The sequence below is a fragment of the Panthera tigris genome, chromosome B3 (genome assembly GCF_018350195.1).
Source record: "Panthera tigris isolate Pti1 chromosome B3, P.tigris_Pti1_mat1.1, whole genome shotgun sequence".
Classification (NCBI taxonomy): domain Eukaryota; kingdom Metazoa; phylum Chordata; class Mammalia; order Carnivora; family Felidae; genus Panthera; species Panthera tigris.
The window spans coordinates 114253472-114270379 of NC_056665.1; the positions used below are offsets into that span (position 1 = coordinate 114253472).

A 16908-nucleotide genomic window follows, 5' to 3' on the forward strand; every position below is an offset into this window, starting at 1 on the left:
GATGCAGGGCTCGATCCCAAGACCCTCATGGGATCATGAGGCCTGAGCCGAAATCAAGAGTCAGATGTTTAAATGACTGAGCCACCCAGGTGCCCCTAAAATTGTTTTAACATAAAAATATTTTTAAAAAGCAAAAAGTCAAGATTTGATTTTACAATAAGAAAGTCCCCTTGGTTTAGGGATTTAATATCACCTCCTTCTGAATAAACAATACTTGAGGAATATTGAAGGGTATTCCCTAGATGTTTGGGTCTGAAGTTAAGTCTCTTGTTATAAAAGGCACATTTGTGCTTGGTATGGACACGGGGAAGCTCTGGCCTAAAGCCCAAAGACGCTGGGTTAGAATGAACACAGAAACAAATTCAACATGGACCTCTGAATAACCACAACTTCCATCTTATAGGATAAACCAAGTTACCAAGTCACCTGGGATATCTGTTTAAAATGGCAGATTCACAGGTGCTGCCTCAGGTCTCACAATTCAATCTCTGGATCTGAGCTCCAGGAAGCTGTACTTCAACAAGATCCCCTTGTAATTCTAATGCCCTCTGAAGTTTGAGAACCACTGGGTTAGGATACCAGGGGCCTGGTGTCTTCCATTGGACAAAGCTGATTCTAGAGCTCCACCTTGTGGCCTAAAAACCAGACAGCAACTTCACCAGAATCTGACTCCCCAACATAACTCGACAGATGGTCAAAACCCAGCAAGAACCCTTACGACCTCCTTTAAGGGTTTATTCCTTAGAGACAACATTTTGATCCATTACACTCAAGGAATTAATAGGTCCAGAAAACATTACAAAAACCCTGCTTTGAAAATACAGACTATTTGGGGATGAGTATAAAACTATGCACTCATTCAATATACTGAAGGTACCAATATTCTAAGTGATGTGTTAGGCTCTAGAGATAAATAAAACATGGCCCTTTCCTTAAAAATCCACAGGAGGGGCACCTGGGTAGTTCAGTTGGTTGAATGTCCAATTCTTAATTTCAGCTCAGGTCATGATCCCAGAGTCTTGGGATTGAGCCCCGTATCAGTCTCCATGCTGAGTGTGGAGCTAGCTTGCTTGGGACTGATTCACTCTCTCTTTCTCTCCCTGTGCCCCTCTCCCCTGTTCGCTCTCTTTCTCTCTCAAGAAAGAAAATCTATAGGAAAACATGACAGGTGATAGTACAGATCAGGATAAGCACTTCTTTTTTGTTGAGAAGCAATTCCTGGACACTGGGAAGGAAATAAAAAATATAGTAATGGTCTAGCTGGAGATGAACACTCATATTAAAAGAAAACTAATGATGGCGAAAGCAGCAACCAAGCCAAGCAACATGCATGCCACAAACCGTAAGTACTTTACAGAGACTCTGAATAAAGAGATCTCTTCCCGTAGAAGACAAAGCTTCATTCATGCAGCACACAGTCTGTGCCAAAACTCTGCCAGGTGCTGGGGACACAATGAGTAAAAGAAAGCTTTGAGTATGTAACAGGGAGCAAGGATGCTTTTCCTGAGGGGCACTAACTTATTGTGGACCTGAGAAGTACTAAAACTTGAAAAGATCCAAAGAAACAAGAAAAAACTATCTCCTCCATTTGTGTTTGTATGTGGAAGAGAGTACAAGGGGAGAGAGGAGGGACACTGGCACCAGAGAAGGAGCAGATTGCTTGCTGAAGGAGTTGTTTTAGCCAGTAAAGTAGGTCATACATTCATTCCAAAAGACATTTTCTTAGAGCATCCCACATATAGGTTCTGAGGATGTGCCCATGAACAAAGATAACAAGAACTCACTAAAGCTCCTGGGTAGGGGAACGGCAAGAGTGATATTGAAGGATGTGTGCTATATGGCAGAAGCGGGAGGCAAGTTAAGAAGGCAGGGCAGCTGGTCCCTTCCAGAAATAGTGCTATGGGCTTGAGATGGAGCTGGGGCTTTCAGAACTGAAAACAGTGGCCAGGCACTAATGCAGAACAAAGCTAGTTATGACAGAGGGTGAGAGAGACAGAAGAGGAAAATGGGACTCTGGGGTTTCAGCTGGGATGACTGTGGGAGTAATGGTGACGATGATAAAAAACAAACAAGAAAGGAATCAGTTCTAGGGAGAAAACAAGCTTTCAGTGTAGGTCTTGGTGGATGGACCACTTGCCTGAGTATTGCATAGGTACATACAGAAAGATGGGAGAGTGGGGAAGAAAGGAGTGGCTAACCTGAAAGCATGTCCCCGATTAGACCTAATCATTCTGACAATTAAACTCCAACAATCCCTAGCTCTTCTCTGGTGGTTCTCTACATAATCCAAACTGCTAGGTCCTCCTGACTCTCCTCCCTCTCTCTTCTGCCCCTTCAAGCCATTCCCTGAGATCTGGTGATATTGCTACAACCACTGGAATCACAGAGAAAGCAAATACCTACAGGGAGACAATAGTGATCTTGGATTTTTAAAAATGTACTTTAGGGGCACCTGGGTGTCTCACAAGATTGAGCCCCGCATCGGGCTCTGCATTGATGGTGTGGAGTCTGCTTATTTCTCTCTCTCCTTCTCTCTGTCCCTTCCCCCGCTGGTGCGCTCTCTCTCTCTCTCTCTCTCTCTCTCTCTCAAAATAAATGAATAAACATTAAAAAAAGAAAAAGACTGAATTTTGAAAAGTAATAAAATGTACTTTAAACACCTTAAATACGTTTTTTTTAAAAAAGTTTATTTATTTATTTTGAGAGAGAGAGCAAGCGAACACATGAGGGAGGGGCAGAGAGACAGAGAGCGAATCCCCAGCAGGCTCTGTGCTGCTGTCAGTGCAGAGTCCAACATGGGGCTCAGTCTCATGAACTACGAGATCATGACCCGAGCCGAATCAAGAGTCGGACACTTAACTGACTGAGCCACCCAGGTGCCCCTAAACATACTTTAAATTGTACAGTAAAGAGCACTAATTATATAGCTCAAAATTTTTTTTTACTAAAGTATATACCTGTGAAACTACCTCCCAGATAAAAAATCCTAGAAGCTTTCCTCATAATACCCCATAGTAACCACTATTCTGACTTCTATAACCTGCTTATTCTTGAACACCATACACTCTTTTCTATCTATCTGGCTTCTCTCATTCAATATTATGGCTGTTTGAGTCATCCACGTCAATGTGTGTGTCTATAATTCACTCTTTTCATATCTGTGTGATACTCTATCGCATGGCTATTCTGCAGTTTGCTTACCCATTCTTCTTCCATGGACATTTGGGTTGTTTCCAGCTTTTGGCTCTTATGAATAAAGCACCTGTGAATATTTTTGTACATGTCTTTGGTGGAAGTTCATACTCATTTCTCTTAGGCTATACCTAAGAGTGAGGTTGCTAGGTCATGGAGCCACATGTTTAGCTTAGTAGACATTGACAAAGAGTTTTCCCAGGTGGTTGTACCAAGTTACCCTCACCTAAAATGTCTGAGAGTTTCAGTTGCTCCATGCCCTTGTCAACACCTGGTACTATTTATTAGTCTCTTTAATTTTAACCATTCAGGATATATAGTGATACCTTACTGTGGTTTTAATTTGCACTGCCCTCAGGAGTAATGAAGTTGAATACCTTTCAAATGCTTATTGGCTTTTTGGTATCTTCTTTTGTGAAGCACCTATTCAACATTTCTGCTCATTTTAAAAACTGAGTTTTCTTTTATTTACTGATTTTTAGTTCTATTATATTCTAGATAGGAATTCTTGTTCAATACATGTATTATGAATAATTTTTTCCTAGATCATGGCTTGTCTTTTGGCTCACCTTTTCACTTAACACTGTCTTTGATGAACAAAAGTTTTTAATTTGAATGAAATCCAATTTATCTTTCATGTATAGCGCTTTTTGGGTCGTGTTTAAGAAATCTTTGTCTACCCTAATGGCCTTGCACTCTGGTCTGGATAGCCTTGTTCTTTAAAGTTTCAACAAAGAGCAGACCATGAGCGCCTTTTCCAGCCTTTGAAGTTGTTCCCTGAGCTCTATTTTCCCATAATAGTACAAGCAACCCTCAAAATGCAACGTGGCAGAGACTGTCTGGTTTGTTCAGAAGGCAAGGAGTTACACTTAATTTGGTCTCTCCAGAAGCAGGACTGACACAGGCCCCACAAAACAGACATTTAACCTAGAGGCTCCCAAAGCCAGCTGAGGTCCTATAAGAAATTTTTTTGATGGTACGAATTTGCACTCATCGCCCATTTTCAGATGTGTCATTTACACACCACGCGAAAGCACTATCTTACAAGGTAAGTCTTTACCAGGAATTCCTGGCTTGCCCTAGTTTTATCATTGAGTGGGAAAGAATCACTCTCTTTATTATCCTTGTCAAAGCAAGATACGATTACCTGTCACAGAACTAACAGTTTCTGACAGAAAGTGACAGAAATTAAAGATATGAGAAGGGAGAGAGGTGGTAAGTGAGCAGTCAGCTGAAAGAGGGAATTAAAAGGGTGAACAAGCAGAGTAACAGGAAGGGAATCGTCACTTTTCCTGAACTCTCTCAAATTTAGAAGCTCACAGATCCGAAACCTATTCAGAGGCCACTGCACCAGTCCAAGCAAGAAATAACTGGGATGTTGGCAGTGACGAAGGAGAGGATGGCTGTAAAAGGACATCGGCAGAACTAATCCACATGAAAGGAATGAAGCCTGGTCCTAATGTGCAATGCATATGTGTGCGTGTGATGTTTTCTCCCTCACCCAGTCTACCGGATGGCCCACTCATTACCACTATTATCCCTAAAGCAGACCTTTCAAACTCCCATGTCTATAGGGCCAGGCAAGTAATGTAAATGAGGGGAGCATCCCTGGATTGAGACATCAAGGAGTGGTGGAACACATCTGGAAGGTCTGAAGAACTCACTGCAGCTTTGGCTGACTATTGCCATATGAGAATAAAGATCCAATGATACCAAATCTTCTGACTTTTTCAAGAGGTGTTAGAAATTATGATTTTTCGGTGTAATTTCCCAAACACTATTAATGATGTAGGCCAAACAAAATATCTCTCTGGGTTGAATTTGACCTATGGACAAGCTCTGCAGCAAAATAAATAACGTGCACAGGTCTCCAGGATTAGAAATAACAAGAAACTTAGAAAGCTAGCATGTAGACAGAGGCTAGGCCAGGAGACAGTGAAAAAGGATTTAACTTTTAGAGACAGAACATCTAAAAGACTCAGACTTTAGAGTTAGACATGTCTGTACTGGAAAAATCGGGGGAGGAATCCTGACAAAGGTCTATTGCAAGGGGGCATAGATGAAAGAAAACTAGAATATACAAGGACCTTATTTGCTTCAAAAGGGAGGGGGTGGACATGATACACCAATATACACACACAGGCTACTTCAACTCTGTGCCTTGGTTTCCTTATCATTAAAACAGGAATAGAACCTACCTCATAGGGCTGTCATAAGGACTAAACAAAGAACTATTCATATGTCTGTCATTATCCCTTGTAAGAAATGCTTAATAAATGTTAGCTATTATTTATTATTATGAGGCACTGAGAGGTGAAGTAACTTTCAAGATTATATAGCTACTAAGGTACACTGCCTGGATGTGTAACCGGTATGATGGCTTCAGATCGTACACTCTAAACCATCAAAAGAGCTTCTGCCTCACCTTACCTTGCTGCAATGTATGTGAAGAAGTCAGATCAGATGATAACTGAAGTCCCCTCTAAAGCTAACATTTTATTCGACCAGCCAGCCCTTTAATCAGCTTATTTCAAGGCAGAAGCAGGACACATGTGATCCCACTCACATGCCTACAGACTAAAGTAAAGAGGTACAGCTTAGGCTTGGGGTAGGTCTGAGAAACCATTCCAGCACTGAATAATCCATAGGTTAAGCCAGGAAGAAAAAATGTTCAGTGTGAGGCCCCCTTATTGAGCTATGAAGATTATATTTGTTTCTAGGAGGCCCAGAATTCACTCACAAGCCCAAGCTTTAATAGGCTGAAAATTACTTACAAGCATGCTAAGGAACCACAGTAGGTTCTAAATCTAGAATCGTTAGAACACTGAGCAACATTTATCCTCTTGGGGGTCAAATGTCTCTTATGAGAACCTAGTAAAAGCTCTCTTCCAACCCCTCGAAAAATTGCCATATGTGCTCAGTCAGATACACAAGCACACACAACTTTACCTGCAATTTTGAGAGTTTCAAATTCCCTAAAATCTCTGTAGACTTTAAGTATCCCTTGGAATAGATCTACTTAGGTCTAGGGTTGTCCTCCCAGGGGATTCAGATTTGCCCCAGGATCTAGGTTGGGGTTTCTAGGCAGCTGTGTTGAGGAGACAAATCATGTATTGCAACTCAGCATAACTAATCCTGCATAGAAAGACAAAGACCCTTCTCTTCCTCTCCCACACCAATTCGTACTAAGAGAATTCAAACAGAAAAGATCTGTAATTCAATCCCAAAAAACCAGTGGATGAAGAACAGGAACCCAAGATTATTTCATGTCCTTTGTCTACCTCACACCCATAGAACCACACAGAATCTTAGAAGTATAGAAAAATAACAAATAAAAACATCCTAGCCCACTGTGCTCCTCTTTTTATTCCAAGAAAGGAATCAGTCAAGATCACCAATTAGCCTTATTAGATGACTTTTCTCCCATATGGGCTTTGAAAACTACAGGTTCCCCAAGAAACCATATAACCTAATTCATAACTAAAGAAGTAATCAAAACAAGAAGATAATCTTTCCCCTCATAAGACAGTGTAAGTGTTGGTAAGGGTCTGGACAAATGTGTAGTCGCATGCATAGTTGGTAGGTTTGTAAATCAGTGCAGCTTTGGTGGTGGCAGGACAATGTAACAATTTTTATTAAAAATATAAAAAACAGGGGTGCCTGGGTGGCTCAGTTGGTTAAGCGTCCAATTCTTGGTTTAGGCTCAGGTCATGATCTCACAGTTCGTGGGATCGAGCCTGGCATTGGGCTCTGCCCTGACAGCTCAGAGCCTGCTTGGGATTGTCTCTCTCACTCTCTTTGCCCCTCCCCCACTCAAGCATGCACGTGCACACACACTCTCACTTTCTCTCTAAATAAATACACTTAAAAAAGAAATTACGTTCTGGAAAGATATAAGGAACTGCTACAGTTACCTTTGGAGAGGACTAGAGACCAAGAAGGAGAACTGTACTGATGTACAAACATGTAGAAATTATAAGTAACAGAGATAATCTGGAGATAGGATTTTTTTTTCTTTTTTTGTTTCATTACACTTCTCTTGATATAAACCTTAAATCTAATAAGTGTTACTTTAAAATAAAACAATAATTTCACTTAGATTTTATCTATTTTAAAGTTTATTTATTTGGGGGTGGGGGGGAGGAGGAGAGAGAATCCCAAGCAGGCTCGCGCTGTCAGTGTGGAGCCCAATGCAGTGCTCAAACTTATGAACTATAAGACCGTGACTTGAGCCAAAATCGAGAGTTGGTCACTTAACCAACTGAGCCACCCAGGTGCCCCAGACATTTGGTTGTTTTTTTTTTTTTAAAGAAGCCATGTTTAGTGAGAAGACAGAAAGGAGAAGAGAACCCAACTACAACACACAGTAGGAAACTGCTGGGAGAAAATCAGGAGGAGGATTAAAACACTTAACCCTTCCTCTTCTTTCAAGATACTGCAGGACAGCATGCACTATTCAAGCTTTCCACTGGGGATGAATAGCTGAGGGCCTCATTCCAGTTACTAGCTATTCATTACAATGGTAAGTATGGAGGGTAGTAGGTTGGGAGAAGGCTGACATAGTTAGCCCAAATTCTGCCCCTTATTAATATGGTTAAGGCAGAATAATTATTCTTTTTTTCCCCAGAACAATTATTCTAAAGAGTCTTAAGTAGCAGAGATTGTTACAGCTGAACACAGGGAAACAAAGGCAGAGAGCACACAGCGCACACAGTGCAAAGGCACACTAGGGGTCCTGCCACTATATGCATTTCAGTAGGGTGAGAAAGCAAGGGCTGGGTGTGTATGCACCAGAGAGGGCAGGAGAAATGTCTGCTACTCTAAGGAAACTCAGGGAGCCCTGCTCAACACCAGGAGCACCCCTCTGAGCTATACAGATCTGCTGCAATAGTTCTAGCTCCCTCTGACTGCCCCATGGAGAGAATGAGCTAGAACTAAAAATCACCAAGGGAGATAATCCTCTGTACTTAATTGCTCCCTTCATTTGAGGCCTATGAAATAAATCATAACCTCTCTTACTTTCCATGATATTCTTCTGCAATATTGCTTTACAAAGTAGGAAGTTACCTCCATGCAGAATATCCAGAGGAGCAAGGCTAGCTTTAAGTATAGGTGCCATAAAAGGTTGTCCCTCACACATGGGATTTAAAGAACATTAAAGAGCCTCCTATTTGAACCCATCCACACATTTCCCTTAATGATGCCTGAAATGCTTCTATTAATGATTTGTACCATCAGTTGAAGATCGTCCTAAGTGTACTCTTTTAATAAAGCAAAGAGAAGGCGAAACACATTAGGTTCCCAACACTACAGCAGCTCTTAACCTTTATTGTTTTAACCACTAGTCTGGTTGAGAAACTGAAAAAAAGCAAACTCCCGTCACAGAAAAATGCACTTAGGTGGGTACATAATACAATTTCCACACAATTTGGGGGATTCACTGTTCTCCTGAAGCTCATTTGGAAAACCCTGCAGCCTGGAATTAAGAGTCCATGGTTCGGTGGCCATGAGTTTGACACATTCTTCCCCTCCATCTCCTCCGTTCCGCCCCCCACCCCCCACAAGAGCTCCCAGGCATCTGGGGAACACTGGGCCTAAAGATATAAGGCAGTACTGAAGGGAGGTTCTCACTAGTTCATCTATTTGCCTTTAATTGACTTGTCTAGAGTCAAATTACAATTTACGACTCCCTTAGCAAGGAGTGTGGATTTCTCACACTGCCTGTCTCTTGGGGACAGGGCTCCCCTGGCTTCACAGGCACCAGTATATGTTAAGAGATGTCCAACTGAGATCAACAGCCAAACAGGTTCTCACAACCCTTGCTGGTTGATCACATTACCTGAGAGCTGAGGTGGGGGAAGTTTTAACACCATATGAATAAATGGGGCTCACCTCTGAGGTTTTCGAATATCCCAGAGTCCCACTCCTTCCTTTGAATTGGCTGTGGCCAACAACCTGGGCTCCACAGGGTTAAACATGACACTGTGAAAGGCTGATGGATAGTTTGCGAGGCAGAAGGGCTCTGTGAATAGAGAAATGACAATCAGCCCCATAGCTCATTCAGCACCTCTGGGCCAGAGGCAGGCAAAGCAGGAATGTGATTGAGGAGAATCACACCCTATAGTAACTGTCCTAGTAGCCAGAGCCCCAAAGTAGTCCATCACCCCAGCAGTCACCCCTACTCACAAGGCTCCAACAAGGACTAGCACATACTTTCTGCGTGCAAAGTCTGAAAACAGCAACTCTAGCACATACAAACTTAAAGCTATAATACTCAGAAACACTGAGCATTATACCTCTTCAGGTCCTGTGACAAAACAGAAATGGTTACAGGAACTGGGAAGGTAAGCTATTTAACAGTAAGTAAAATTGAATTCCACATGAGCTGAAAAAATTTACAACCAATTACTGGTAGGATTATTGTACCTTAGTCCAAATTTATTAGTTTTAGAAATTAAAAGTTTTCAACTACGCAAAAATTCAATGAAGACAAAGCAAAACAATGAGAAAAATGAAGATGATGAAACATAATAGCAGTCTTCCCTTCTCTCTAAATTGCTCTCTAAATTGAGAGGAAAATAGCCTCAGTCTAGAATTTTATGATTTCATTCCCAGGATTGTAATATTTTTAAAAAGCACCTAATACTTGAACTCTTGCGTCCAGCCAGCTTCTAATCAACTTCACTTAGAAACCCTGCAGCCCTCTGCACAGACTAGCTGGCTCCAGGTGAGGAAGGAATGAATCGCCCTGCTACCCAGAAGGATATATTCCTGTGGAAGTTGTTTAGAAGCAACAGACCGCACTCCGCAGTGTCGGATATCACATGGGACACTGCACAAGCCTCTGGACTGGGGCGCTCAGTCATCTCAGCCAGCGGGCAGTGCAGAGAAAGGAGAATTTCACCCACCTAGGACATGGGGACCCAGCCACAGTTGCTCCTTGGAGCTACCTTATCTTCCTGACCCTAAGAACAAGCTTCTCTTATAGCCCGAATCTCAATAATGGGGCACAGCCCAGCATGTTAAAATGCTCTGAATATAGAATAAGAAAAAGATCCAGATCCTGTCAGACAAGACAGGCAGGAAAGCAATTCTGTGTACACAGGTTATGATCTTGACAAAACTGCACTAAATGTGGGCACAGGGGTGACTGAGGGTACAGCTGGAGGAAAGAGTCTTTGAAGACAGGCAGAGTTACAGAGTGAACTTTCTATTCAGGAAATGAGCAGAAATGATGCATTTCCTGAAAAACATCAGAGAAATTCAACAAAACAATTCTTCATTCTTATACTTCAGAAGCTCAAAGAGCACATTTGGAGGAGGAGCTCACCTGGACAATCCCCCTTACACAGAGAGTATTTGCCATCACTTTCAGTTTCTATACACACATCTGAAATTAGGATGCAAGTGTATAACACACCTGTTCTCTGTAAATAACCAAGACTCTGTGCATGTCAGCACCACACACAGAGCTGGCCTTTGGTAGCTACTCTCTACAATGAAGAATTGCATCTCCATCCCCTGGGGCCATTAAGTTCCAAGGTGCTGTGGTGCTTACTGTCCAAGGGTTTGTGGAGACTCACAAGTGGCTCAAGGAGGACTGAGAAAGGTGCCTCACTTCTGACTGCTAAGGTGTAGGATGGGACCTCCAGAGACACACATCTATGCCCCAGCCCAAGAGTTTCCTCTCCCTTCCCATCTCTCCCACTCAGGTTACTCAGGTCGTCAACTGGATCTGAATGAACTCGACATCAAATTCTTCAACACAGTCCAACAGCCCTTTGACCCTACCTCCATGGGGGGACTCCCGGATGTCCCAGATAAGAACCCGGCCATCATCTGAGGAGCTGGCAAAAATGTTGTCATTCACGGGGCTCACCGACAAGCCATATACTGCATCTTCGTGAGCAAACACATCCAAGGTCTCGCTGCTGAGAGACAGAGAGCAGAGAGAGGCACACAGGCACACACATGCACACGCAGAGTGCAGAGTCCCAGCCCCAGAGTTCCTCAGGTAGGGTTCTCTCTCATTTCCAGTAGAAAGTCAATCTAGTGAAACCCAAAGGAGATTGTATTTCCTTAGAAAGTAGGTACTGAATTTCAGGTAAAAAACAAAAACTCTTCTGGGGCCCCTGGATGGCTCAGTCAGTTAAGAGTCCAACTTCAACTCAAGTCATGATCTCACAGTTCGTGAGTTCGAGCCCCGCGTCGGGCTATGTGCTGACAGCTCAGAGCCTAGAGCCTGCTTCCGATTCTGTGTCTCCCTCTTTCTCTGACTCCCTCCCCCACTCATGCTCGGTCTCTCTCTCAAAAATAAATGAATACCAAAAAAAGTTTTTTTAAATAAAAGTTCTATTAGAAAAACTTTCTATAGATTTCATGGTAAGTTTGCTTTTTGCACTAAATACGCATATTTGAAAGTAACTCAAGAGATGAATTTAGTGTTTTCACTTATTGCAGAATGCATCTGCTTCTGTACAGATTTGGAGGTGGTGGCTGATTTCCAAAAACAAGGGAAAACTTTAAAGCAGCCAGGTCTGATGTCAGCAGGGGTAGAAGAGGGTTGATCTGGCAGTCTGGTATGGTAAGCATGAGCATGGCTCTGAGGCCAAGCTGTCTAAGTTCAGATCCTAGCACCACCACCTGACCTTATGTTATCTAACATCCCTACACCTCAGTTTCCTCATCTGCAGTGAGACCATAATAGTATTGCTTCACAAAATTATTTTGAGGGTTAAACTGATTAATACATACAAAGCACCTAGAATAGTACCCAGCACATAAAGATTAGTCATTATTATGTTGTTGTTTCCTTCTCTTCCAATCTCTCCCTTTAAATTTTCACCTAAAAAGTATAAGTTCATTCCAAATTTATAAACCCTTTTCTTTTTTTAAAATCCAAATTGTTTTTCAAAACAACATTGGTGTAAAGAGAATTTGCCTCTCTTCATATGAGAAACAGAGCCAGTCACCTTCACATACCAACAATCTATTTACCTTTCAACATCATGGAGGATAACTTGTTCATCATTTCCTGTAAGGGAGAAAAGCAGACATTTGAAAATTCCTGCAAAGTGCTCCCTGTCCATATTACAACATAAAATTTTAAAGTTTTCAGAAAACATATGAACAAAGTCAATGTTAATACAAAGCAGGAATATTAATTACGAAAAAAAAAGCTTTGTAAGACTAATTTCAGAAGGATAGGATATTCTTTTTTTTCTTTGAGAGAGAGAAGAGAGAGAGCATGCATGCAAGCAAGAGGGGTGGGGGGAGAGAGGGGGAGAGAGAGAGAGCGAGAGAATCTTAAGTAGACTCCACGCTGGACACAGGGCTCAATCTCATGACCAAGAAATCATGACCTGAGCCAAAATCAAGAGTCAGACGCTTAACCAACTGAGCCACCCAGGTGCCCCACGGCTAGGATATTCTTATAAAGAATTTTTGAAAGCCTTGTAGCAACTAGGTATAACATAATGAGTTTCCAAAATGAATTATTCAATTGAAAAAATATATTTTTATATATATTTTATATATATATATATATATATATATATATATATATATATACATATATATAAAACAGCCATCGCAACAACAACAAAACTATGGCCATTAAGAAAATGAATAAATGATCATGGGTAAATTAATTCATTCATCCAATCTAGCTTTTTTTTTTTTAATTAAGCAAAACACTCAACTGTGAGACTTGGAATACAGATATTCTATGCCTCAGTTTTCACCTATAAGATAGGGATAATAACTGTACATACTTCATAGGATTATTGCAATGATAAGAGTAGATTTGTAAAACCATTCAGAGTAGGGCTGAGCACTTAGTAATCTCCCAATAAGTGTTTGCTACTATTCATATCCTTATCATTTTTATAGCCATTAAAATGTGATGATTGTAGGGTTATAAATGGTAGGAAAGTTTTTATCCACATCTTTTTTCTCTTGCATTTTTCTTTTATTCCATTAAGGAATCTACAAATACTACATTCACGATTATGTGTAGTCCTGTAGTTTATATATAAAGCCAAACATAAAAACCTTATGAAAAGACAAAAGTAAAAAAATTCCCACTCCACGCTGAAAGCACAGCCAACAGGCACTTAAACAGAAAGTAAAAGTAGTGGTAGATGTGGCCCAGGTCATCTTAAAGCCCTGGCTACAAACTCTGTCGTGGGTGCACACCGAGTAAATCAAAACCATACGAATGCCTTTTAGGCAACAGGAACAGCTGAGGGGCTAGGGATACGGGAAGAGCAGATTCTGCCTGACCCTTGAGGAACTCCCAGTCCAGCTACACAAACAGTGACAAAATGGGTTATCTTGTTATAGTGATATGCTCTACAATGGGGACACAGACAAAGGAGCAATTATTTCCTTCAGGAGCAGGTTGACAGTACATGGCAGAAGACTGGTCAATGTTTTTCTAGGGAAGGAGACATTTGAACAGAAACTCTAATAACTCAAAACTCTTACCAATGGAAGACTCAGGGGAATTGGGGGGACCGGACAATTAATCATGACCCGTGACAGAACAGCAAGAGCAAACAATACAAGGGCACCAAAGGTGGCAAGTGGTGTAGTGGGCTAGAGTACATGATGCGGGGGAGGGAAGTGAGGCTAGAGAGGTAGACTGAAGTTTAGACTTTATCCTGTGGACACTGTAGGGTCAGAGGTTCACATGGTTAAACTTTATTTTTAAAAGAAAACTTGTATAAGTGACAAATCAGGAGGGCTAGAGACGTTGCAGAAATCACAAAGGCCACTGCAATAGTCCGGGTCAAAGATGAGGGCCTGAACCAGTGCAGTGGGTAAGGAAAGAGAGCAGAAACTAAAAGGATGAATATGAGAAGCTTCTAAGTCTAGTTGGTGAGTCACAAGATACGTGAATGAAAGAAAGGAAGGTTTGAGGATGACTTCAAGATTTCTATTAGACTGAACCAGGTGAAACTGTCATTTTTTTGTAAGTTAAAAGTGCTTGATATCAGGGGCACTTGGGTGGCTCAGCTGGTGAAATACCTGACTCTTGATTTCAGCTCAAGCCGTAATCTCAATGGTTTGTGAGTTTGAGCCCTGCATCTGGCTCTGCGCTGACAGTATGGAGCCTGCTTGAAATTCTCTCCCCCTCTGTCTGCCCCTCCTCCCCACGAATAAATAAAAATAAAAAACCTTTTAAGAAAGTGCTTCAATATAAGCAGTTTCTTAAAGTTTAAACCTAATAGCTTGAATCATTAGGTGAACACTGATAATAACTGAGAAAGGGAATCCAGGGAACAAGAGGAAGTATTTGTGCAGGAGAAGAAGACTAATAATCTTGGTTTTAGATTTGCTGTACTTAAATTGCTTTTAGAACACATAGGTAGATATTCCATGTGAAAATCTGCAGTGCAAAAGGGAGGTCAGGGTTAGAAATGCGGTGCTCAGAAAGGAGTGTGGCTGATGAAAGCCATCACCAAGAGGCTGGCTTGAGCACAGGCCATTCCAATTGTACCCTAACACAATGTTTTTCAAACAGGAGCCACCCATGGATCACAACATCAGTTTGAGTTACAACCTTTAAGATCTTTAAAAACGAGGGGTGCCTGGGTGTCCCAGTCAGGTAAGCTTTTGGCTCTAGATTTCTGTTCAGATTATGATCTCACAGCTGTGGGTTCGAGCCCCTGTCAGGCTCCAGGCTTACAGTGAGGAGCCTGCTTGGGATCCTCTCTCTCTCTCTCTCTCTCTCTCTCTCTCTCTCTCTCTCTTCAAAATAAACATTTAAAAAATATCTTTAAAAATGAAATAGAATTTTTAAAAAATCAGAATGTACCACACATAATAAGGTTAAGTACTATTTTAATTGTGTGCATGTTTCTGTATGCCACATTGCAATGTAAAAAATTTTCTATCAAAAAAAACAGAAAGAATGAGAGTAAAGGATCAAAAGAACAGAAGAAAGGAGGGAAGGAAGGAGGAATTACTCTCACATACATGTCTAAACTGCTGTAATGCAGAGAAGACAAGCTATGGGAAACCATTTCTATAGCTCAGTGAAATAAAGGAAGAAAACCAAGGCTACTTTTTGGACTCTTCCATCTAAAATCTCAGCCACAGTGAATTTCCTAGGGTGGAAGTCTCCCTTCTTCTCACCTCCAGAGAATACTTTGGTGTTCCCACTGTTGAAAGCCAGGCAAAAAATGTTGGAATGGTGCTCTCCTTTCAGCTGTATGGGCTTGACTCTCGAGTGGATAGCTTGTTCCATGTGCCATAGCAGAACCCGACGGTCATCTCCTCCTTGAGAGGGGAATAAGAATCTAGGGTTAAAATGGCTGACACTTCAAGGCTGACACTCAGTTTTGCCAGCCTTGAACTCTATCCCTTCCAAAACTGCAACTCCCCGACTCTGTGAGATACTGATGGGGCACATAAACCCAGGACTCTACCGCCTTAACCATCGGGAGATACATGGTCTCTAAGCCACTCATTTTTCCCCAGGAATTAAATCTTGAACAGACATATGGAAAGGGATAAACACTGATATTGAAACCCTCAAAGCCACTCTATTCCTGACTTTCCAGAGACTCAGTTGTTTAAATATATCTTTGCTTGCTACCTAAAATCCTTCTACTTATGTTCCCGGCAACCTTTTCTTACCTAACAGAAGGTGAGCTGGTTTCTAATGCTTGCAACCAAGGAACTCCATGGTAATATTTCTAGCATACTAGTTTTCAAAGCACTCTCCTTGATGTGATTTCATTGAATATGGGACAGCATACAAATGATAACTAAGGAATTGACTGTCACAGCAGGATCTAGACAGAGCCTAGCTCTCATGAAGCCCAGGTCCAGCTCTTTTCCTTTGCAAAACTTACAACAGTCTGAATTAAATGAGCAGTATTGTACTGCATGAGCCAGCTCCTAGAGGATGATAATTATGTATGTTCTATGTATTTTTTATTTTTGCAGATGCATTAAAAATGTCTGGAAGGATGAATAACTGTTACGTGTTAACAATGGTTAAGAGTGGTTATTATTTCCAGGAAACAGGATTAAAATAAAAAGAACAGATTGGAGGGTTCTTACTTTTATTTATTTGGCACCCCCTCACTTTTTATAACAAGCCTATATTAGTCTCCTAATAAAAATTAAGTTACAACAGGGGCAAACATGAGCAGCAAACCACAGCAATCTCTATTCCTCTTCTTCCCCTTCTCCATTCAATACAACAGCCACAAATTATAGCACACCCATACAAGGGCATACCATGCAGCCATGAAATCAGTAAATCTAGAACTTGGAAAGATGTCCAAAGGTCTTTGTGCAGGGGGAAGATAAGGTGTAAAACAGTATGTGTACCAAAATGCATTCTGTGTAAAACAAAAATTTTAAAAACCCCAGGACTGCAGGATCCTTGTCAATTTATTTACTGTGGAGTCTCCAAGCACCTAAATGAGTGCCCCCAAAGAGCAGAACTAATATGCTCATACTTGCATATCTATGTTTGTATTTGCCTATCTATATATCTATAAAAGAAACTGTTTATACTGGACACCATCTCCAGACTAGAGTTGGGAGACGTTTTTACTGTGGTAAAATTCATAAAACATGAAATCTACCATTCTAACCATTTTAAGTATACAATTCTATATACTTACACCGTATACTTGCACATTCTTTGTATTTGCACTGTTGTGCAACCATCACCACTATCCATCCCCAGAATCT

At 41.3% G+C, this 16908-nt stretch overlaps 1 protein-coding gene across 4 annotated transcripts in view; it reads right to left on the minus strand.

The window, feature by feature from the left end:
- The window catches only part of DCAF5 (DDB1 and CUL4 associated factor 5), a 104022-nt gene that overhangs the window by 59159 nt on the left and 27955 nt on the right, over positions 1-16908 (minus strand). For 3 of the 4 annotated variants that reach the window (XM_042989974.1, XM_042989976.1, XM_042989977.1), the window contains exons 2-5: positions 15334-15477; positions 12190-12226; positions 10984-11123; positions 9085-9214 (exon numbers count right to left, since the gene is read on the minus strand). In XM_042989974.1, the coding sequence (XP_042845908.1) occupies positions 9085-9214; positions 10984-11123; positions 12190-12226; positions 15334-15477 (451 nt within the window). The remainder of the gene's footprint in view (positions 1-9084; positions 9215-10983; positions 11124-12189; positions 12227-15333; positions 15478-16908) is intronic. The other variant, XM_042989975.1, reaches the window with a different exon arrangement.